Source organism: Dreissena polymorpha, chromosome 4 (assembly GCF_020536995.1).
Source record: "Dreissena polymorpha isolate Duluth1 chromosome 4, UMN_Dpol_1.0, whole genome shotgun sequence".
NCBI classification, from domain to species: Eukaryota; Metazoa; Mollusca; class Bivalvia; order Myida; family Dreissenidae; genus Dreissena; species Dreissena polymorpha.
Window position 1 is genome coordinate 75,985,142 of NC_068358.1, and position 24,322 is coordinate 76,009,463.

A 24,322-nucleotide genomic window follows, 5' to 3' on the forward strand; every position below is an offset into this window, starting at 1 on the left:
CGTTGTTGTTTTATTGGCATTGTCTCACCAATTATTACTTCGACAACATTAAGTCGGTAGGGGACATCTGTTGTGGTTTCTGTGAAAAAGCTCTTGTTATAAATATATATTTAATTACGATGTACTTCATTATAAAGACTTACATTCAGCTGGTTTGATGGATATTGACAAGGGGCGGTCATGGTCACAACCTGAGTTCGTGTATTAATTTCGTAAAGGATGATTGAGGTAAAGACTAAGGTTTCTGTTACTAATAATAGCAGAATGGATTCTGTTTAGTAAAGTAAAGATTAAATTTAGTTATTAACGTGAACACTTAAACAGAACCTAACAGAATAGTTAAGTTTGGTTCAGCATATAAAGCTAATCGTCGTTATCACACATGTACAATAACATATTTGGAAAATTAATAAATTTAAGTTGACGTGAAAAACGTGTTTTCGTGAGAATGTCAAATGGATGTTAATAAAAAAATGGCCACACAATGTCAAACCTTGTGTAATAAAAGCAACAATTATTACACTGTTCTGTACTTGCTTTCTTTGTGAAAAATATACTTCTTTATACTACATAAACACAATAGTTTCTCGTATTAATTTTAAAAGCATTTGTAATGTCTAGTTTTCCTACGCATATTTGATTGAACCATTAATAAGTTTTATAAAATTGTATATATTTTGACGGGATCTATGGAATTAATGTATTTCATTGATCAGCAGAATAAGGACAAAGTGATAGTCATCCTCGATATCATTTAGGCTTAATAATACATACCTGCCTTGATCTCGGACAATCATCTGTTGCCTTCCCGTTTATATTCATATAACTATTTTATAAATGATGTATAGATAGATACATACATACCTTATCTAGTGTATCGAGACATTTGATTGAATATGGGCTGGGTCTGCTACAGGTCTCGGTAAGTAAATAGAGAAAAATAGTTTTTTGATAAACATATATGTGATTAATAAATAATTTGAATAAAAAACGACACATTTTATAGTATGTACTGTAATTCAAAATATGAAAGTAACTTCCGTTCTGTCACTCGATCTCATGATTCATGATTTGATACTAAATTGCTTCTATTTTGTTTATCCATTTATAATTGGGTCTTATATTCTTTATTTTTCAACCCCTCCAATATTTAAACTATCAGTAAAATTACAGCTGGCATTAGAAATTTATTGTGAGGTAAAGCGATTATGATTAAGCAGGGACCTATACAAACATATAGGTTCCTGGATTAAGTATTTTTGTTGCCACTGAAAATAGTGTTTTGTAACCACAAGCTACTATGACGAAGACAATATTTTTCGCTCCGGTCTCAATTTTAACATCTTTCGGAAGTTTGGCTGACACTATGTTTTCAAGGATAAATCGTCCGCATTGGGCGCCCCGTCCGCATTCACTTTCACAAACGGTATAAAAGTATTTTTTATTTTGATGACTGTGTTTTTTGTAGCAGACAATAAATATTGAAACTGCGTATCGATGATACAAAATGTCTCTTAGGTCAACAGTTTTGCTGTTACATAAACAGCTTTGTTTGTAGCCTGTAGGGTCGACATGTCAGCCGCATTACGTTTTGATTGTCAATAGAAAATCAAACACATAATTACTACTTTTCCAATCGTAAATAAATATTGAGACATTTTTTCGCAGAAAGGCAAATTGTAACGTCTAGTTGCGTAATTTCATGTTAAGGTTCATGTAAAGTCCCAAAATGACCCCACATAGATGAAATTTTAAAATATAAAAATGATCAGTAATACCCAAAATAAGTTAATGAAATTTACATATGGTTGCAATAATCACATTTTTATTCCATATATGTATACAATTAAAAAAAACACTCACAAATGTTAGTAATAATGTAATTATTAGCAAAAATATTGCAATGTATGGCAAATTCTCAATTTCATTAAAAAAAACACAAATGCACCGAATAAAAACACCAACAGTATATGCAAGTTATATGTAATGTACTCCTAGCATTGAATTGCGTCAATACAGCCCCACAAAGACACTATGCGTATTTCAAAATGAACATGTCAATGCCATGAGTCGCTATTTATAGATTTTGGAAAAATACTAACATTCCACGCGCATAGCATGCGATCAATAAGAGTTATGATCTTATAAAATAAAATTAATGAAAATATATCATTTTCATAATATCTCCATAACAATGACACTTACTTGAAACGCACTATTTGAAAAGAATCTTGATATAATTGACTCTCCTCCCAATTTAATTTCATCGGTCGTCCATCTTGGTCAGAAATGTGTATTGATTCGTATTTGCGAATTTGTTAAATATTGCTTATATTGATTATTTACTTTATAACATAACTTGAAATTACATAATAAACAAATTATACAAATTTTAGAACAAACGGATCGTGAGTAATTTATAAATTATCGATTTTGAAACGAAATATTTTTCAAATATACTTCCGGCAAATAATGGCTACCTGAACAAGTAAACATGACAATACAATAACCAATGCATTTTTTGACCGATGACAAGGTTTTTATAGAAATGTAAGTGTTCAGTTGGTTTAATATGTACGTGTGCCCAACATTTGTATAATTCATTTTTCCGATCCCACAAATATTATGCCTAGATCGTTAATTGAAATATTGTTATGTTGACTTCTTGAAACCGGATGTTTTATGCCCCACATGTTTAACTAACGTGTATGGAGTTCGAGATGTGACATAAACATGTTGTAATTTGTTTTAAGGTAGCCAATTAGTCGTCGTTCCGAGTCCTATATATTTCAAATGAACAATCAAAGTGTTTGCCTTTTGGTAATATAGTTTATTTTTTGTAATTGTGTCATTTTTTGACTATGAGTACTGTATTGCGAGTAAATAAGTAATTTTGAAAATGAAGGTTCACTGGTAAGTCCACCATACTTCAAGAAGTTCCCAATTATTGTGTTAACTTTTGACATTTTTTTATGTTTTTTTTGCATATTTTAGGATTGTGTGTGTGTGTTGTGTGGACTTTTCATTTGTAGTACCTAACATTAAGTTTATACAATATTTTGACCAAAGGAATTTGTTCAATTTAACTCCGTTTGTTATTTTGATAATTTCATGCATGCGCTGTATATTTCTTCAAAAGCAACATTTTGCATCATATTTTTCTTATTAGCATTTTCTTATATGTTCACAAAGTGTTTACGAGGCTATTGACTTATAAATTGAATTTATTGCCATAATATTTATTGAAGTAATCCTATGTGAAGAATACGCCTTTTTACACTTTACATGAACCTTAATAAATATAAAATGTACAGAAGAAACATTGCATAACTTATCCTCAAGTGACCAAATACTGGTGTATTAAGAAAATGAGTAATAGATTAAGTGAATTAATGCAAACAATGCAACAACAAACAATTTACCTACAAAGAACTTATCAACTATTTAATACTGGTGAAATCCATGGCTAATTTGTTTATTAATCTTTGTTTATTGCAAAGGTACTTAAAAAAAATTGTTTGGTCCATATATATTTAATAACAGAAAATATATCCAACAATGATTTCACAGGTGTATTGAATAACACTATGCAACAGCATGAAAGATCAAACAATGCACACATGTTATATGTCGTTGTGGTTGCCAGCAGGAAGCGTCCATCTATGATTAAACACCGTTTATTTGATGAAAATCCATCAAGTATGCCCAAAACAGCTAAAAGTTTCACAAATATTACCCTAAAATTGAAGTGTGTAATTCTTGACATCCAAATGTCAGTTATAATGGAAGGCGATTTTTTGTTGATTTTTCACAATAAGACAGAACTTTGCTATAAACTCAACATACGTCTAAATGTATGATTATTAATTTTGTATGCAGTAGTCAATTTATATAAGAGGGGTATTCATGTTTAAATAAAAGCTACCTGTCCAGTCCGACTTCAAACTTTTGAAATTGAATTGCCTATTCTTAATTCACATGCCCTGGGCAAAATGGCAACCAATAATTTCCCTGACCCTATAAATTTTAAAATAAAACCAAAGAATACTTTAAACTCCGAATAGGCAAAATTTTATCATCTAGTCATACACTGACATGTATTTACTATAGTGTGTGGGTCTGTTCAGGTGGCTCTCCTGAGGAGGCTGCAGAGTACCCTGGTGATTGCTGAACACAACAATGAGGTGCTGACTCCAGTCACATTGAATGCCATCACTGCCGCTCAGAAAACAGGCGATGTCACTTGCCTCGTGGCTGGAAGTCAGTGTGGAAAGGTAAAGCATGACAATGGATAAGACTGGGTCCGCTAGCTTGATAATGCACTGTCATTTTTTTGCTTCAAATCTGAGGATTGCATGTTTAATATCCATTCAGACAATTTAACTTAATCATTGTGGGTGAATGGCCATGAAATTCTTTTTACGGTCACTCTCCCCTACCTCTGAATTAAGTTGGTAAGTTGGCAGCTACTAGAATAATTAAGTACATGTACACTTAGTAAACCAGCTTTTGCATGAAAAGTTCCCATGCAATTTATTAACTAAATAGTCACAAATGCCATTAATTTACTCCACATTTATACATTATTTGTTTGACAAAACAATGTTACATCATTATGCCCCAAACATGTTTTAAAATTATGTCCCAGACAAGTTACAATTATTATGACCCGTAAATTTGACAATGTTAATTTCCTAAACATGGTGCAACTTTTTGTCCCAGACATGTTACACATTATTAATTCCCCAAAATGTTACAACATTTTTGTATTAGAAATATTACAACATTACCTGTATGTTTCTACATAATGTCCAACATTATGTTCCAGACATGTTAAAATATTATGTCCCAACATGCTAGAATGTTATGTCCTTGACTTGTAACTATTTTAAGTCCCAGACATGTTCAGACAAATGCTTAATTCGTTTCATTTAATGGGAGGAATGTATCTGTTTCACTCATGAATGTATAAATATCTTTGTATAAAAATGCTCCTGACTAACCTGGATATCATTTCTTAAATGTATTGTTATATAAAATCAAATTTTCTAAGTTTTAAGCAAGAAGACAGTGTGCTTAAAATAATGAAAGGTTCATGTACAAGGGGCATTCCGTTTTTAGAATCAAGTACCAATTTACATAATCAATTGTAGACTCAAATGTGTATTTACTTGTAATTTTTAACTTATTTTTTTTATCTTGAAGGTTGCAGAGGAACTGAGCAAAGTCAATGGAGTTAAGAAAGTGCTGGTTGCAGACAATGAAGTATACAAAGGATTCCTTCCAGGTAGGATTGAAGTTTGTTGAGAAGTTAAGCAGTATTCTGTAATGGATCCCATCAAATATAACCTTTGAAGAATGCTTGAATTTGCATTTTTGAAAAAACTAAAGGCACAAAAAATGCTTTTATCCTAAATAAAAAATATGTATAAAAATATTTAAGTATCAGTTTTATCATTTTCTTAAAAATATACATGTAGCAATATTTGTGTTAATTTACTTTTGGTTGTATTTCCATATACTTATGCCCAAATAAGAACTTTGTTTGTGATATATATATATTGTAAGAGCTGATTTTGTTGCTTTATTATCTTAAAATGTCCTTGATTTTTGCAAATAACTTCAGAGGCATTGACATCATTGGTATTGGCATTACAAAAACAGTTTAACTTCAAGTATGTGATTGCACCTGCTAGTGCCACAGGAAAGGTATGTTCCTTATTTCTTTAATAATACTTTTTAAAAACTGTATACTTATTGTAGGTATCTAGGTTATACTTTTTGTAATGTTCGATAATTTTTAGATCAGCTGTTTTCGGAGAAAACTCGAGGTATTGTCATAGCCAGCTCGTCGTCCGCCGGCGTCATGCTTAAACCTTTACATTTGTTCTTAAATCAAAGTGCTTCCACCTACAACTTTGAAACTTCATATGTAGATGCACCTTGATGAGTTCTACACGCCACGCCCATTTGGGGTCAATAGGTCAAAGGTCAAGGTCACTGTGACCTGTAAAAAAAATAATCTGACAAGCTTTCATTTATTAAAAATGCACCCGCAGCCGAGTATTGGCACCCATAATGCGGTGCTCTTGTTATAATTTTATAATGGCCCTCTTCAAAGAAGTTGTAAGTAGTTAGACTGTGAAAACGTGTTTGTCACTTTGGTCAGTTGGTCTGTATTAACTTAATTTCATTTTAGCATAATATTTAACTATTATCATGCAAATTAATACCAATCCCAGCATGTTCATTTTATGGTCATGCAATCACCTGGTATGACTGCAGTATTTTCTTCCTTCTTTCTTGAAATGAAGAATAATTTGTTTAGTGCTAAAGTACTGAAAAACCACTTATGTTTTTAAACTAATTGACTATTTTGATATGCCTGTAGTATTGAAGACAAATCCAAGCAATCTGTCAAACAATATAAATAAGTATATTTATCACTGAATGCAGGGCTTGATACCTCGGATAGCAGCCAAGCTGGACGTGTCCCCAATATCTGAGATCATTGGAATCAAGGACAAGGACACGTTTGTGAGAACAATCTATGCTGGTAAAATGCTACTTTCTTTCAGGGGGGAGAATTTAATTAAATAGTGGTTTTAATGATACAATCATATTGTTTAAAAAAGATTTTTTTTTTAATTTATATTTTTTTGGTGATGATAATGTTTGGCCTGTTTAGAAAAGTATGGGAGAATTAAATAGCCATTAACTTTTTATATACAGTTCTAAATGTTTGTTGCTAGAAATTGAATAGTTTAATAATGTGTTGGTTTTTGAGATTGTCAGAGTGATGCCTTCATAATGCCTGTAAGACGTTAGACACATGAATTGCTATTTCAGGTAATGCCATCCAGACACTCAAGTCCAGTGATGCAGTGAAGTGTATCACTGTGCGTGGCACAGCATTTGAGGCTGCCCAAACAACAGGAGGGTCTGGAGTCACTGAAAAGGGTACAGTGGTCATTAGGCCTAGTCCAACACTTTCCTGCTCTAAAACAAAGAAAAAATGGCTATATGCAGCCTGCATTAAGCCAGAACAGCCTGCAAGTAACTCTTTTTTGTTGGCTGTTTAGTGCTTATCAATATCTGATGGTTGGAAATTAAGGCTTTAAAACTTAAACCTAATCTTGTAAGAAAGGGCTGAAAATTTGTAAGATTTTCTAAGGGATATCAATTGTGTCAAAGGGCCTAACTAAGTGGCATTTGGTAACGCAATGATTGTTATGGTTCCATGCACTGTTTCCTCTGCATTTGTGTAACGATCACCGCTGATAAGAATCATTTATTACTAGGAATGGCATCTAATACCAATATCGGTATTCGAATGTTTGCAAATCCATTCAATCGAATATTCGAATATTCACATAAATCGACTGGATAGATTTTAGCTTGTTATGTGTGAACTTCCATTGTTAACCAGGTTTTCCGAAGGAAAAAACTGGTCATTAGATTGGCGAATGCGGGCGGGCTGGCTGGCTGGCGGGCGGGCGGAACAAGCTTGTCCGGGCCATAACTATGTCGTTCATTGTCAGATTTTAAAATCATTTGGCTAATTTGTTCACCATCATTGGACGGTGTGTTGAGCGAAATAATTACGTCGATATCTCCAAGGTCAAGGTCACACTTTGAGTTCAAAGGTCAAAAATGGCCATAAATGAGCTTGTCCTGGCCATAACTATGTCATTCATTGTGAGATTTTAAAATCATTTGGCACATTTGTTCACCATCTTGGGACGGTGTGTCGCACGAAAGAATCACGTCAATATCTCCAATGTCAAGGTCGCCACGACTAAAAATAGATTTTTTTTTAAAACAAACTTACAAAGGGGGTTAATTTTGTTTGTTCATTTCAAAAGTTCAGTTTGAGTTTTCTCCCTTTATTAGATTTTTTTTCACAATGATAACCTTGTTTTGTGACAATTTTGTCCCTTGTTTTGTACGTTATATCCGTTTGCATAATTACGAGACTGTTTATTAACGTTGCTATCGAATAATTGCATCGCTGTCGGCTAATACTATTACCGATACTGTAATCGGGCACAAATGGAAGGAAAATACGTGTCATAGAATTTTATTTTTATTTGAACATTTTTAAAGTCACGTTTGCATGTACGTTTATATAAAGAAGCATATCAATAAAGCATGCAAAGTACACCAACAATTCCATTACAAATATAAGGAAAAACATCATGTCATAGAATTTAATTTTTATTTGAATTTTTAAAATAACGACATCATGTACGTTTATAAATAGATTCTAAGAAACATATCAATAAGTCATGCAAAGTCCTTTCGGTGGTGACATGATTCCACAGATTTGTAGTAGACCTCGCATATGTAAGACTTATTTTACACACATTACACGTTGCGGTCTTCTGATCCACAGACCGTGTAAAGTATTTCCATACTTCAGAAGGGTCTGGTGGTATTTTCAGATTTGAATTATGATCCCTTGATGATGTTCTAATTTATATCATTTGTTACTTTTAGTAATTCACATATTTTAATGCCTATTCAAACAACAGTTCGGGCCTTTTGCGCGATTTGAGTAATTCACACATTTTATTGGCTGTACATACTGTGATCACATCAACTTAATTATTATTCGCCAGTCAATTAAAACCGTTAATTTGCAACCCATTGACAAACAACAGTACGGGGCCTTTCTTAGTGCGTGTATATTGCATTGCGCAATCAACACTGATACGGGCCGCGTTATCAGTTTGACACGAAAAACGTCACGTCAAACATGTTAATCCCAAGTGATTTCGGGTGCTTTGTAGTAAGCGGCATTAAATATTGGGGAAATTACGTTTGGAAAAAAATGCGAATATGCGAATATAATTTTTATTATTTGAATGCTGACCATTAATTCGAATATTCGAATATTGGAATAATTTTGCCATCCCTATTTATTACTCAACTATTCACCGAACACAACTGAATCAGAGCTATTCTCCTTACCCAAATGTTGCATATGCTTCACCGTAATGGGCAACAGTAAAGTGCATTATCATTCTACAGTTTTCTACTACAGGTATTCAATTGAATTCATGCATGTGTTTGGGAATAATGCTTGAGGTCAAGGATGACAAAGTTCCTTAAGTCTGATCTGCAATTTAGCAGATTTCTTCCCCTTCTGTAATTAGAAAATTAATAAATATAAATATTCAATATCTTCATTTTACTGTTTCTACAACAGGTATTCAACTAAAATTTCACACGTGTTTGGGGTAATTGTGTAAGGTCACTTACTTTTTCTATTGCTCTTACCTGCAATTTAGCATAATTGTGTCCCTTATTGTACTAATACAAATCAAGGAAACAAATGCAAGCAACAATTCTTATCTCTTGCTGACACCTAGAGCTAGCATAGGGTTGCGTTTGTGGCCAGTTGGGTCAATATCTAAACACCTTCTAAGAATATGCATAATATGGTAGTTTGCGTTGAGTTATTTCACTTTGGATGGAGATATTGTGCAGAAACTATGTAATTGTGTGTTTGTAGATGACACTCTGATCTAGTGAGAGATTGGATTTGGGGCTTGTGGGCTAAAGAAACTGTTTATACAAATAGAAAACGATTTTCTGCTCAATAACTTAAGTTTGGATGGAGGTATTTTTTCTGTGACTATGTGTGTTTGACAGAAAGTATCTTACATGCAGATGTATGTTGGGATTGCATTTGGTGCAAGCAGGATCACGTTCACTGTTACTAAAAAAATAAAACAGTATCCACTCAATAACTTGAGTTTTGATGGAGATGTTGTGCTTAAACAAAAATTGAATGTAGCTAAGGTTGGGATTCTATTTGTTTCCAGTCAGGTCACTGTTACAAAAAATAGAAAAATAATTTGTGCTAAATAATTTTTTGAATTTTTGATTAATACTTTTGAAGGTATTTTGCTGTAATTTTCTTTGTAGGTAGCTCATATGCAGACATTGCTTGCAAAGTAAATATTAAATTCAACAAAATATTGTAGACATTTGAATTTTAAAAAGGATCTCAATACAAATTAAAGCCTTAGCTCTCAGAAAAACTTTTTGCATGCACTGTTGATCAAATCTCATCATCAATTGTTATTGTAGTCTCTGGTGAAGCCGTAAAGAATGACCAGTCATCGTTTATCAGCCAGGAATTAACCAAGAGTGATCGTCCAGCGCTTGCCAGTGCCAGAATTGTGATCTCTGGAGGTATGTCATGTCTTCATATTCCCTTTAATGTTGCTGATGACATGAATTGCTTAAAAACTATCCCTTTGAAATTTCAATATTTTTTTCCATTTTATTACTTGGCTTTTTGAACGGATAAAGTGAGCATTTACAAAGCCAACAAATTAACTTTTCACAATTGTTATCCCCCGCCATAGGCGGAGGGATATTGTTTAGGCGTTGTCCGTCTTTCATTTCGTCCGTCCGGCACTTATGTGTCCGGAGCCATATCTTGGAAGTGCTTTAGGGGATTTCCTTGAAACTTGGTATAAGTATATATATATGGATAAGAGAATGATGCACACCAAACGGCATTGAACACCATCTGATAATAACGGAGTTATGGCTATTTGTATCTTGAAAAAATGCTTATTTGTGTGTCTGGAGCCATATTTTGGAAGTGCTTTGACGGATTTCATTGAAACTTGGTATGAGTATATATATGGATAAGAGAATGATGCACATTGGCGTTGTCCATCCGTCCAGAAAATGTTTGTGTCCAGAAGTATAATGGCGGGGGATATCAATTCAACGAATTTGCTTGTTATCCTTAATTCCCCATTCAACCATTGCATACTGGTTAAAATTATGTCAGTTGAATAAGTTACATCAATTACAAATTTTAAAATCTTATCCTCAGTTACCTCTTAGCTCTAAGTAAGGTTCAGTATTTGACCTGAAACCCAAAAATCTTTTTATCACATACAATACCCTGTTTCACATGTAAAATAGCCATTACGAAGATTTTAATCTCGCACATGTGTAATATACTTTTTAAGCGTTTTCATTGGCTTTGTATTCGTTCGATTGACCAATCACATTTTGTTATTTTGCTGAAATGATGCTGCAACGTCAAATGACGTCACGAAATGTAAACAATATTCGGGATTTATCATTATGTTTGGGTAAATATTTATTTAATTTTCTCATTTAAAAGCATGTGATAAAAAAGATCTGACACTCATTGTCATATCATACCATATTTGATAAAACTCGTCCAGGAAATTCATTAGTAAGCTAGCCAAAGGCTGGCTTACTAACAAAATTCCTGAACTCGTTTAAGCAAATATGGTATGATATGACAATTCATGCCAGATCCTATATGTGTCAGACACTGTATTATGTAAAGCATCGCAAGGATACATTTAGGTTAGTGGTTGTATTTGTAGACATTGATTGGATGATTCTAGTCAATCAGTCCTCAAATAGTATTTGCTAACTTTTGGAGGCAAACATTGATTCTTCATGAAAGCTTATTATTAAGTGTGAATGTAATGCTTTTTTCTTTGTCTTTAAATGATTAGTATCTCTTATATACTAAAAAAATGCATATTCATATTTGTGTGTGTTAAGAATGTCTGGTATTAATGGCAACTGCTGTTAGATATCAAAAATCATAGTTTTGAATTTGAACCTCAGCAAAGACATGAATTTCAATTTCTTGTTTTCTTAATATCACATGAATGTTTATGTTCTTCAAGATGCTTTGTATTGGAATATATATGATTAAGGATATTCATTTGCATCATGCTGTTGAATATCTCCTTAAAAATCTTAATCATTTCCCAATTTCCTTTAATCTAAAGATAAAACTAATCCATTTTTCAAGTTCATTTAATGTGAAACAGCCTTAAGAGCTAGTGAGCGTATGGTGTAAAAGCATTAAGAGTTGAGACGGTTAATCATTACTGCATTTTTAGGAAGTATATAAGAATCACGCTCTTGATTTTTCTTGTGGTCTATTTGACCTCATAAAATGTTAAAAATTTGTAGAACATAATTCTCCCACTTTTCTTAAACAATCAAATTGATACTTTAAAAATGTTATTAACCTTAAGTGTAGTTTTTTAAGATACTTTTCATCCCCATATATTTCTGAGTTATTTGCCCTTGAAAATATATTTCAAAGCAGAGCAGGAAGAAATGTCATGATTATGACTAAACAGGGTTCAATGCATCTACATAAAGAGTTTTCCTTGATTTTCCTGTCACAGGCTAATCAGGGACAATACTTTTGGCTTTTATTACATTTTTTATATAAGAAAGTCTGTCTTAGTGAAAATGCAGTTAAGGCGGAAAGTGTCATCCTTGATAAACATTTGCGGACTGCTCAATGTATGCTCTGCTTTCCATATAGGCCGAGGCATGAAGAATGGTGAGAATTTTGGTATGCTTTATGAGCTGGCAGACAAGATGAAGGCAGCAGTGGGGGCCTCAAGGGCTGCCGTGGATGCTGGCTTCGTGCCTAATGACATGCAGATTGGCCAAACTGGCAAAATAGTGGCCCCGGTATGTGTGTCATTACTGTGTGTGTGTTATATTGGTGTAGATGTGGGAAATGGTTTTATCATGTGGCCAAATGAGATTAATATATGTGTTAGTTTGAATGTTATGTTGGTTCATAAAGGTCAACAAGAAGCTAGACCAATAATTATATGTTTTTGCCTGTTTGTTATTTATGCTTGTGAACAAAAAAGAAATCTTTCTTTGAAATTTTGTGCGACAGACAAAATATAGATGTAGAATAAACTTCATAAGCAGAATCTTCACATAAAGGATTTATATGAAAGGGTCTGTACAAGAGCTTAATCAACCATGTTTGAAGTATGGACAGTGAGTTCAGTTAGTACACTGCATGGTCTTCTGCCATATTATGCCTGCGTAGCTCCAGACCACCTTATGCACCTGCACGAGGTCAGGAGCTACCCTGTCTACAATGAATTTCATGGTCACATTAGCAGACAAGGTAGCCCCTGACCAGACTGCACAGCACAGTAAATGTGAGATGACACCACATATGCATGAAGACCCATTTTTCCAGAGCAAGGTTCATATCAAACAATCCACCTCTTCTCTCTCTAGGACCTGTACATTGCAGTGAGCAAGGTTCATATCAAACACTCCACCTCTTCTCTCTCTAGGACCTGTACATTGCAGTGAGCAAGGTTCATATCAAACACTCCACCTCTTCTCTCTCTAGGACCTGCACATCGCAGTGGGCAAGGTTCATATCATACAATCACCTCTTCTCTCCCTAGGACCTGTACATTGCAGTGAGCAAGGTTCATATCAAACAATTACCTCTTCTCTCTCTAGGACCTGTACATCGCAGTGGGCAAGGTTCATATCAAACACTCCACCTCTTCTCTCTCTAGGACCTGCACATCGCAGTGGGCAAGGTTCATATCAAACACTCCACCTCTTCTCTCTCTAGGACCTGTACATCGCAGTGGGCAAGGTTCATATTAAACACTCCACCTCTTCTCTCTCTAGGACCTGTACATCGCAGTGGGCAAGGTTCATATCAAACACTCCACCTCTTCTCTCTCTAGGACCTGTACATTGCAGTGAGCACGGTTCTTATCAAACACTCCACCTCTTCTCTCTCTAGGACCTGTACATTGCAGTGAGCAAGGTTCATATCAAACACTCCACCTCTTCTCTCTCTAGGACCTGTACATTGCAGTGAGCAAGGTTCATATCAAACAATCCACCTCTTCTCTCTCTAGGACCTGTACATCGCAGTGGGCAAGGTTCATATCAAACAATTACCTCTTCTCTCTCTAGGACCTGTACATCGCAGTGGGCAAGGTTCATATCAAACACTCCACCTCTTCTCTCTCTAGGACCTGTACATCGCAGTGAGCAAGGTTCATATCAAACAATCACCTCTTCTCTCTCTAGGACCTGTACATCGCAGTGGGCAAGGTTCATATCAAACACTCCACCTCTTCTCTCTCTAGGACCTGTACATTGCAGTGAGCAAGGTTCATATCAAACACTCCACCTCTTCTCTCTCTAGGACCTGTACATTGCAGTGAGCAAGGTTCATATCAAACAATTACCTCTTCTCTCTCTAGGACCTGTACATCGCAGTGGGCAAGGTTCATATCAAACACTCCACCTCTTCTCTCTCTAGGACCTGTACATTGCAGTGGGCAAGGTTCATATCAAACAATCCACCTCTTCTCTCTCTAGGACCTGTACATTGCAGTGAGCAAGGTTCATATCAAACAATTACCTCTTCTCTCTCTAGGACCTGTACATTGCAGTGGGCAAGGTTCATATCAAACAATCCACCTCTTCTCTCTCTAGGACCTGTACATTGCAGTGAGCAAGGTTCATATCAAACACTCCACCTCTTCTCTCTCTAGGACCTGTACATTGCAGTGAGCAAGGTTCATATCAAACAATCCACCTCTTCTCTCTCTAGGACCTGTACATTGCAGTGAGCAAGGTTCATATCATACAATCACCTCTTCTCTCCCTAGGACCTGTACATTGCAGTGAGCAAGGTTCATATCAAACAATCCACCTCTTCTCTCTCTAGGACCTGTACATCGCAGTGGGCAAGGTTCATATCAAACACTCCACCTCTTCTCTCTCTAGGACCTGTACATCGCAGTGGGCAAGGTTCATATCAAACAATTACCTCTTCTCTCCCTAGGACCTGTACATCGCAGTGGGCAAGGTTCATATCAAACACTCCACCTCTTCTCTCTCTAGGACCTGTACATCGCAGTGAGCAAGGTTCATATCAAACAATCACCTCTTCTCTCTCTAGGACCTGTACATCGCAGTGGGCAAGGTTCATATCAAACACTCCACCTCTTCTCTCTCTAGGACCTGTACATTGCAGTGAGCAAGGTTCATATCAAACAATCCACCTCTTCTCTCTCTAGGACCTGTACATTGCAGTGAGCAAGGTTCATATCAAACACTCCACCTCTTCTCTCTCTAGGACCTGTACATTGCAGTGAGCAAGGTTCATATCAAACAATCCACCTCTTCTCTCTCTAGGACCTGTACATTGCAGTGAGCAAGGATCATATCATACAATCACCTCTTCTCTCCCTAGGACCTGTACATTGCAGTGAGCAAGGTTCATATCAAACAATCCACCTCTTCTCTCTCTAGGACCTGTACATCGCAGTGGGCAAGGTTCATATCAAACAATTACCTCTTCTCTCTCTAGGACCTGTACATCGCAGTGGGCAAGGTTCATATCAAACAATCACCTCTTCTCTCTCTAGGACCTGTACATTGCAGTGAGCAAGGTTCATATCAAACACTCCACCTCTTCTCTCTCTAGGACCTGTACATTGCAGTGGGCAAGGTTCATATCAAACAATCCACCTCTTCTCTCTCTAGGACCTGTACATTGCAGTGAGCAAGGTTCATATCAAACAATTACCTCTTCTCTCTCTAGGACCTGTACATCGCAGTGGGCAAGGTTCATATCAAACAATCACCTCTTCTCTCTCTAGGACCTGTACATCGCAGTGGGCAAGGTTCATATCAAACAATCACCTCTTCTCTCTCTAGGACCTGTACATCGCAGTGGGCAAGGTTCATATCAAACAATCCACCTCTTCTCTCTCTAGGACCTGTACATCGCAGTGGGCAAGGTTCATATCAAACAATCCACCTCTTCTCTCTCTAGGACCTGTACATCGCAGTGGGCAAGGTTCATATCAAACAATCACCTCTTCTCTCTCTAGGACCTGTACATCGCAGTGGGCAAGGTTCATATCAAACACTCCACCTCTTCTCTCTCTAGGACCTGTACATCGCAGTGGGCATATCAGGGGCCATTCAGCACCTGGCGGGCATGAAGGACAGTAAGGTGATCGTGGCCATCAACAAGGACCCTGAGGCGCCCATCTTCCAGGTGGCAGACTACGGACTGGTCCAGGACCTCTTCAAGGTATTGTCCCCTTCACATTGTAATACAATTGAGTTTCGCTTTGGGAAAACAGGACTTAATGCACTTGCTTAAAGTATTTACCAGATTAGCCTGTGCAGACTGCTCTGGCTTATTAGGGACAACACTTAGATCTTATATCATCTTTTTTTTATGTCTCTGTGTGGTTAACATATTAGTTCTTTGTACATGTACTAATATGCACCCACATCTATTTAAAATGAAAATTGTAAAAGGATTTTCTGTGATCTATACATTTTGCAATTATCATGTTCTTATCTTCGTTTTTGTAAGATCTCCTGGTTTGCTTTATATGTCATACATTCTCTTAACAATGTGATTGTTTCAGGCGATCCCTGAGATGTCGAGTATGGTGAAGGTTTAATTGTGCACGTTAGCTGGGATATGTAGGCATCAAATGGACATTTGTTTGAGAGATATTACTTTTAAAGGATTCAACACATATTTGCTCTCTTTTTTCAATGTGTGTACATGTGTATTTTATTATTATAACATTATTCAAAGTATAAAAAATAAATTTGGACTAAGTATTGTTGATATGATGTTGATTTTTTTCTATCCCAGTCAGTATGCTTTTCCAAATATTTCCATAAAGTAATAGTAACATTACAGATAGTGATACATGAAATAATGATGTCAAAAATTAACATGTTTTTACTACTTAAACACAGTATAAGATAGTTTCAATGGCTGTAATTTGTTTGTAACTCTTGAAGAAGCCTTGAATGACGACCTCATGTCTGATTGTTAATAAGATGGTTGAGATCAATGTCATTTGTTACTAAACACCTATTAACTTGAGAACATATTCAGTTGTAATGAAACTTCATACATAAACATTTAAATCCTTTACAATCACTATTATTCTCATGAAATTAATTTTGATATTATGCGTTATCAAGATCAATACAAGATCCCAAGGAATGTGTATTCTGAATTTTCACAATGTTTTTGTTTCATTACTGTTTATATGAAACACATTAATATCCATGCAAGCCAGGTACATATCCTGCGTTTGTTTAGAAATCCAGATCAATGCAGATACTACCAGTAGGAGAGTATATTACACTGTGTACTCAGCTGACACTTGACATTAACTGCAAATGCTTATGCTGTAAAGCTGTATCAATACATTGAACTTTTAAGGGTAGAATAGTAAAGATTATTACTTAATTTAACACCTTTCATGCCCAGCATTGTTTTCTGTTTTTAGCTCACCTGAGCACAATGTGCTCATGGTGAGCTTTTGTGATCGCCTTTTGTCCGTCACGCGTCGTCCAATGTCAGCGTTAGTCGTTTACCTTGTTAACACTCTAGAGGTCACTTGGTCAAATTAAAGAAGAAGCTTGTTTGAACATTCTAGAAGTCACATTTAACGTTTAATCTTCATGCAACTTGGTCATATCATTTGTCTTAATGACATGTTGGCCTAGTTAAAAAATGGATCCGGTTCGTTGAAAAACATGACTGCCAGGGGGGGCGAGGCAGTTTTCCTTATATATCTATAGTGAACCTTGTTAACGCTCTAGAAATCACATTATAAGCTTGACTTTGTTTGAAAATGGTTCCGGTCCGTTGAAAACGTTTTGTCCAGGGGGCGGGGCAGTTTTCATTATATGCCTTTATTACAATTTTGTTAACACTTCAGGAGTCACAGTTGTAGTCCAATCTTCATGAAAATTCTTTGTATAATTGTTGAATGAATAAATGGATTTTTTGCATTTGTTAAAAATTCTTTAACTGAAGAAAGTAGAAAACATTCTGAATTGACTTAAAAAGTGTTAACGTATCACATGAAACATTGGCTGACTATATTTGCCTTTCATGAAAGTGCAAAGGATGAAGGCTGCTGGGAAAGCCCCACTATTTTTGTAGATTTGTTTTTGCGACACGTAGGCACATATTTTTCTTGTGCAACTTTATTGAGTATACGTTTCGATATCGGGAATGTATAAAGAATTACTGTGATGTTGTCGAAATGTCAATACCGTAGCAAAATTTAGTTGTACTGTAAGTTCGCAAAACGTGTTTTTATGTCTTTTAAGAAACGTATGAAATATAAAATATTCACTTGCATATTTAAATGAAGATTTGGAACAAGGCGTCCATAAACACCATATACATATTTTGATAGGCTACTACCGTCATACACTTTTTTGAGTGGCTGAACCATTTTTTCATTAATATATGAAACGCTCAAGTTTTGTGGTGGACCTGACGGTCGATCGATAAAGCGACACACCCCTTCTTCATCTCCAGACTTGTTTTCACAAATACGATTTGCGTTAAATTGTCAGAGAATTATCTCTGATAAGTTTGTAAACTACGTTCGTCATCATTTAAATGCATGTAGATATAATGCGGGGTAACCCCCCATTCACACATAGACGCCGCTTCTACTACGATCTAAGTGTGGCTGAAAACGTGGCCAATCGTGACAAATCGCAGGAGAAACGTAGTAAGCGCAGCATGATCGCGGTAGAGTCTTCATGATCGGAGAGCTCTACGCTCTCGCCACGCTTATCTTGAACATGCTCAAAACAAGCGTAACTGGATCGTGGCCAACAAGAATTGGTGTAGAGTCGTAAAAAGAGCGTAGTAGAAGCGCCGTTATCGTACAGGCAGCGCGGAAGCATCGTGGAGAGACCTTTATGATTGTAGTAAAAGCTCTGAGTAGCGTCGTAGTATGATCTTGAATGTCGTGGCAGTAAACGCAGTTAGTGTTTGACATAGGAGCATCGTAGAGTGGTGGAAATGAAGACCATAATTTTCCAAATTGCTCGATTAAGACTCCGATCGGCCTCGATCCTTTTTTAGCTCATCTATTTTTGAAAAAAAATTATGAGCTATTGTCATCACCTTGGCGTCGGCGTCCGGTTAAGTTTTGCGTTTAGGTACACTTTTCTCATAAAGTATCAATGCTATTGCATTCAAACTATGTACACTTACTTACTTTCATGAGGGGACTGGGTTAGATAATTCTGGCTTGCATTTTGACAGAATTATGTGCCCTTTTTATACTTAGAAAGTTGAAAATTTTGGTTAAGTTTTGTGTTTAGGTCCTTTTTATTCCTTAAGTATCCATTTTATTGATTTCATACTTGCAACACTTACTAACTATCATAAGGGGACTGTGCAGGCAAAGTTATGTAACTCTGACTGGCATTTTGACAGAATTATGTGCCCTTTTTATACTTAGAAAATTGAAAATTTGGTTAAGTTTTGTGTTTAGGTCCACTTTTTTCCTAAAGTATCAAAGTCATTGCTTTCATACTTGCAACACTTACTAACTATCGTAAGGGGACTGTGCAGGCAAAGTTATGTAACTCTGACTGGCTTTTTGACGGAATTATGTGCCCTTTTAATACTTAGAAAATTGAAAATTTGGTTAAGTTTTGTGTTTAGGTCCACTTTTTTTCTAAAGTATCAAAGCCATTGCTTTCATACTTGCAACACTTACTAACTATCATAAGGGGACTGTGCAAGCAAAGTTATGTAACTCTGACTGGCATTTTGACAGAATTATGTGCCCTTTTTATACTTAGAAAATTGAAAATTTGGTTAAGTTTTGTGTTTAGGTCCACTTTACCCCTAAAGTATCATAGATATTGCTTTCATACTTAGAACACTCGCTAACTATCATAAGGGGACAGTAAAGGACAAGTTGCATAACTCTGGTTGTCATTTTTACCGAATTATGGCCCTTTTTTGACTAAGTAACTTTGAATATATGGTTACATTTTGTGCTTAGATTTACTTTACTTCTAAAGTATCAAGGCTATTGCTTTGAAACTTTAAATACTTTCATGCTATCATGAGGGTACTGTACCTGGCAAGTTGAATTTAACCTTGACCTTTGAATGATCTTGACTCAAGGTCAAATTATTAAATTTTGCTAAAATTGCCATAACTTCTTTATTTATGATTAGATTCGATTGATACTTTGACAAAACAACTCTTACCTGACAAACCACAATTGACTCCGTCATAACCGGGGTACGGACATTAGCCCTCTCGGACATTAGCCCCTAGGACATTAGCCCCTAGGACATTAGCCCCTTCAAAAAAGTGCACACTCGGACATTAGCCCTCAAGTGTTTTAAAACGTTCATAACTTTTTTTGAAAGTAAGTATTTTTATTCCTTTTTTTTAATTTCATATGTAAATACATACAATTATTAATAAGTTTAAGTCTAATACATATATTTTTTCAATATATAGCTTGTACCACACACGCACATTTTAGTGTTTTTTCTTTACTATTTTATTAATTCTATTGGTGGTTTATTAATTAACTATGAAGTATTTTTTACTTAAAAAGATGTTCATATTTTGTGTTTCTTCTTTAACTACAAGATACAATGAACATTCCATATTTAAAGTAAAACATGGTTTTATATACATATACTAAGTGTCCTGTTTGTTACTTAACATCTTATAATGTCATCTAGATATTTATATCATTTTCAACCTTTTAAATGCATTTCATTAAAAAAAAAAAAATTAAATGCCTAAAAATGAATTTAAAAATAAGTAGGGGCTTACAAACAAATGGGCTTTTGTCCTAAGGGGCAAATGTCCTAGGGGGCTAAGGTCCTATAAGGGGCTTTTGCCCTAGGGGCTATTGTCCTAGGGGCTAATGTCCATGAGGGCTATTGTCCTACACTCGCATCATAACCATCCCCCCCCCCTAATCCCCCCAATTATTTTTTTTAATTAAAGATCATAAATGACCACCACACCCGCACACTATACCCCCCCCCCACCCCCACCCCAAAAAAATAATTTTTATGCCCCCGGTAGGATGGCATATAGCAGTTGAACTGTCCGTCAGTATGTCAGTCAGTCTGTCTGTCAGTCCGAAAAAAAACTTTAACATTGGCCATAACATTATTCACTTTTTAAGATAGCAACTTGATATTTGGCATGCATGCGTATCTCATGGAGCTGCACATTTTGAGTGGTGAAAGGTCAAGGTCATCCTTCAAGGTCCAATGTCAAATTTATGGTGTCTGTCTATCCGAAAACTTTAACATTGGCCATAACTTTTTCAATATTGAAGATAGCAACTTGATATTTGGCATGCATGTGTATCTCATGGAGCTGAACATTTTGAGTGGTGAAAGGTGAAGGTGAAGGTCATCCTTTAAGGTCAAATGTCAAATATATGGCGACTGTCTGTCTGAAAACTTTAACATTGGCCATAACTTTTTTAATATTGAAGATAGCAACTTGATATTTGGCATGCATGTGTATCTCATGAAGCTGCACATTTTGAGTGGTGGAAGTTCAAGGTCAAGGTCATCCTTCAAGGCCAAAAAAAATAAATTCAAAGCGGCGTTCTCATGAAGCTGCACATTTCGAGTGGTGGAAGTTCAAGGTCATCCTTCAAGGTCAAGGTCATCCTTCAAGGTCAAAGGTCAAAAAACAAATAAAAAATTTCAAAGCGGCATAATCATAAAGCTGCACATTTTGAGTGGTGGAAGTTCAAGGTCATTCTTCAAGGTCAAGGTCATCCTTCAAGGTCAAAGGTCAAAAAAATATTAAAAGCGGCGTTATCATGAAGCTGCACATTTTGAGTGGTGTAGGTTCAAGGTCAAGGTCATCCTTCAAGGTCAAGGTCATCTTTCAAGGTCAAAGGTCCAAAAAAAATAATCAAAGCGGCGTTATCATGAAGCTGCACATTTTGAGTGGTGGAAGTTCAAGGTCAAGGTCATCCTTCAAGGTAAAAAAAAATATATATAAATTTCAAAGCGGTGTTCTCACGTAGCTGCACATTTTGAGTGGTGGAAGTTCAAGGTCAAGGTCATCCTTTAAGGTCAAGGTCATCCTTCAAGGTCAAAGGTCAATATATTTTTTTAATCAAAGCAGCGTTCTCATGAAGCTGCACATTTTGAGTTGTGGAAGTTCAAGGTCATTCTTCAAGGTCAAGGTCATCCTTTACGGTCAAAGGTCAAAAAATAATAATTTTAAAGCGGAGTTATCATGAAGCTGCACAATTTGAGTGGTGGAAGTTCAAGGTCATCCTTCAAGGTCAAGGTCATCCTTCAAGGTCAAAGGTCAAAAAAAAAATATTTCAAAGCGGCCTTCTCATAAAGCTGCACATTTTGAGTGGTGGAAGTTCAAGGTCAAGGTCATCCTTCAAGGTCAAAGGTAAAAAATAATAATAATAATTTCAACGCGGCGCAATAGGGGGCATTGTGTTTCTGACAAACACATCTCTTGTTTTTTTTCAAACATGGTTAAAAAACACAAATATTTATTTTTATTATTTTATTTTTGAAATAGCGTCCAACCATCCCACCCAAGAACCCCCCCCCCCCCCCAAAAAAAAAAATATTTTTTTTTTGCATTTTTTTTGCATTTTTGGAAGATCATGTAATAAATGACCACACCCCCACACTATACACCCCTTTCCACTCCACCCCTCCATCCTTTGTAATTGAAATTGAGATAGGTCCCTACACCTTTAAAAAGAAAAATAGATGAGCGGTCTGCACCCGCAAGGCGGTGCTCTTGTTTCAGATCGTGGCTTGATCGGGATGATCGTCGTAAAGTCGCAGCTATGTGTGAACGGGGGGTAAGAAATGTTAAGAAAAAAAAACTATCCCGATATTAATCAAAACTCTTTGATCGTATTGAGTTAAGTGGCGGTCGTTTTTTTCCAACAAAAAGCAATTGACATGACGCCGCCTGTCAATCAAATCCTTATCTAAGAATTGATCTACCAATCAGCGATCGATTAATCGGGCGCGCGAGTTAGCAACGAACTGTCCGCCATTTCCTAGACAAGCCATCTCTAGGTTCACTTTTATTTCAACGAGTTTCTTTTGTTTTCCTCTTTAAAAAACGTAGATTAAAATGGTAAAACGGTGTCATGGTCATCCTATGTAACTCGGAAAATCGATATCCTTTCAGATTAGTAGGTGGCATTGAATTTATATCGTTTCCAAAGCCGAAAAGAGATCTTGAGAAGTGTAAGAGATGGATGAATGCAAGCGGTCGTCCCCACGAACAACTGAACGTCAACACTGTCAAAGACAATTACAATATCTTATTATCGAATATACTAGCAGATTTAAACAGTTTATGTTATCGATCTGATCATGACATAATAGTTCATGTTTTTAATAGTTTTGCCAGTTACTAGGTGATTAATAGAGGCAAGGTTCATCTGCATTACTTTAAGAGATGTTAAACCCAGCATGAAGCCTAATTCATGCTGTTTTATTACTCTGATAGCAATTCACTTTATTTTAACAATGCATGTTATTTGAAGGTGACACGTGATATATTATCTTAATAACGGTATCTACACATGTGCAGACATGTGGTATCACCAATGAACGCTTTTAATCCACACTTGGAGATCGAATGCCTAGTTCTTATTTTTTCCAACGAGTTTCGTTTATTTTGTTAAAAAAAGACGGAAATGAAATATCGAAAAACGGTGTAAATAGGGATTATGTAACTGGAAATGTCATATAAGCAATAACTAAGCATTATTTGTTTTTGTGTGTGTCAGAAACAATTGAAAACCATTTTACATTACTATTTTAATAAAAACGTATCGATAAATGCCATTGTATAAGAGTTATTATTACTGATATAACCAATAAATGCGGTTACTTGGGGGTAGTCGGTACCTGCGCGTGCGTCTGATACTGGTAGCTTTATTGAGTAGCCTGACTGAATTTTCTTTCATACAACGATAATTTATATCAGGCAATGACCAAACTAATTGTGTTGTGCAAATTCAATTATAGTGATTGATAAATGTCAAACAAGCAATGTTTTAATATTATAAATATCACTTTTATACGTAATAACATGTGGGATATAGGTACCCACTCGGCGTCAGAAAGCGCATTAAACTTCACCGAAATCTCAGTTATAAAGCGATATTTCGTGTCAAATACACGAGGAAAAATGTTTCGTTAATATTTTCGTAAATAACATGGGTAAATACCGGTGTATAAGTGTTAATTTATTGCTAATAACACCATTACACGTAGTAACAGGTTCGATTTCGGTAAGCAAGCAAGCGTTTGAGAGCGTGTTTAATGTACCGGAAAAAAACGTTATAAAAAGCTGATGTTCTCTATAAACATATATTTTTGCACTTGCTTAATAACTAAATGACACAACCCCCTTTAACAAGTGTTATAAGGTGTGAAAAAGTCCAAAAAAAATCATCCGGAATATCGCGTAAATCTATATGCAATCTATAGGCAAAGAAGCCATTTTGGTGTTAGCTTGTCTAGGTTTGCTTCCCGCTGAGCCACGTGATTAAGTGGGCGGAGCGATCATCGTCCAGGCGTCATGTCAATTGATGTCAACTCCTTATATCTTTTGTAAAATGATATATCTTCTAAG

General features: G+C 35.7%; 1 protein-coding gene across 4 annotated transcripts; it reads left to right on the forward strand.

The window, feature by feature from the left end:
* Positions 1 to 1,286: 1,286 nt before the first annotated feature.
* Positions 1,287 to 16,481, forward strand: LOC127879058 (electron transfer flavoprotein subunit alpha, mitochondrial-like). Of its 4 annotated transcripts, none has more exons than XR_008048900.1 (10): positions 1,287 to 1,426; positions 4,128 to 4,274; positions 5,206 to 5,287; positions 5,627 to 5,709; positions 6,457 to 6,556; positions 6,850 to 6,960; positions 10,099 to 10,203; positions 12,359 to 12,510; positions 15,723 to 15,928; positions 16,275 to 16,481. XR_008048900.1 is itself a non-coding variant. In XM_052425646.1 (10 exons), exons 1-10 carry the CDS (start codon positions 1,301 to 1,303, stop codon positions 16,308 to 16,310), a joined length of 1,089 nt encoding a protein of 362 aa, XP_052281606.1. In that variant the 5' UTR covers positions 1,287 to 1,300; the 3' UTR covers positions 16,311 to 16,481. The 4 variants fall into 4 exon arrangements, 3 of the variants coding, with proteins under 3 accessions (XP_052281606.1, XP_052281607.1, XP_052281608.1); XM_052425646.1 differs by having other exon boundaries at positions 15,782 to 15,928; XM_052425647.1 differs by lacking the exons at positions 15,723 to 15,928; positions 16,275 to 16,481 and adding an exon at positions 13,906 to 13,998.
* Positions 16,482 to 24,322: the final 7,841 nt, after the last annotated feature.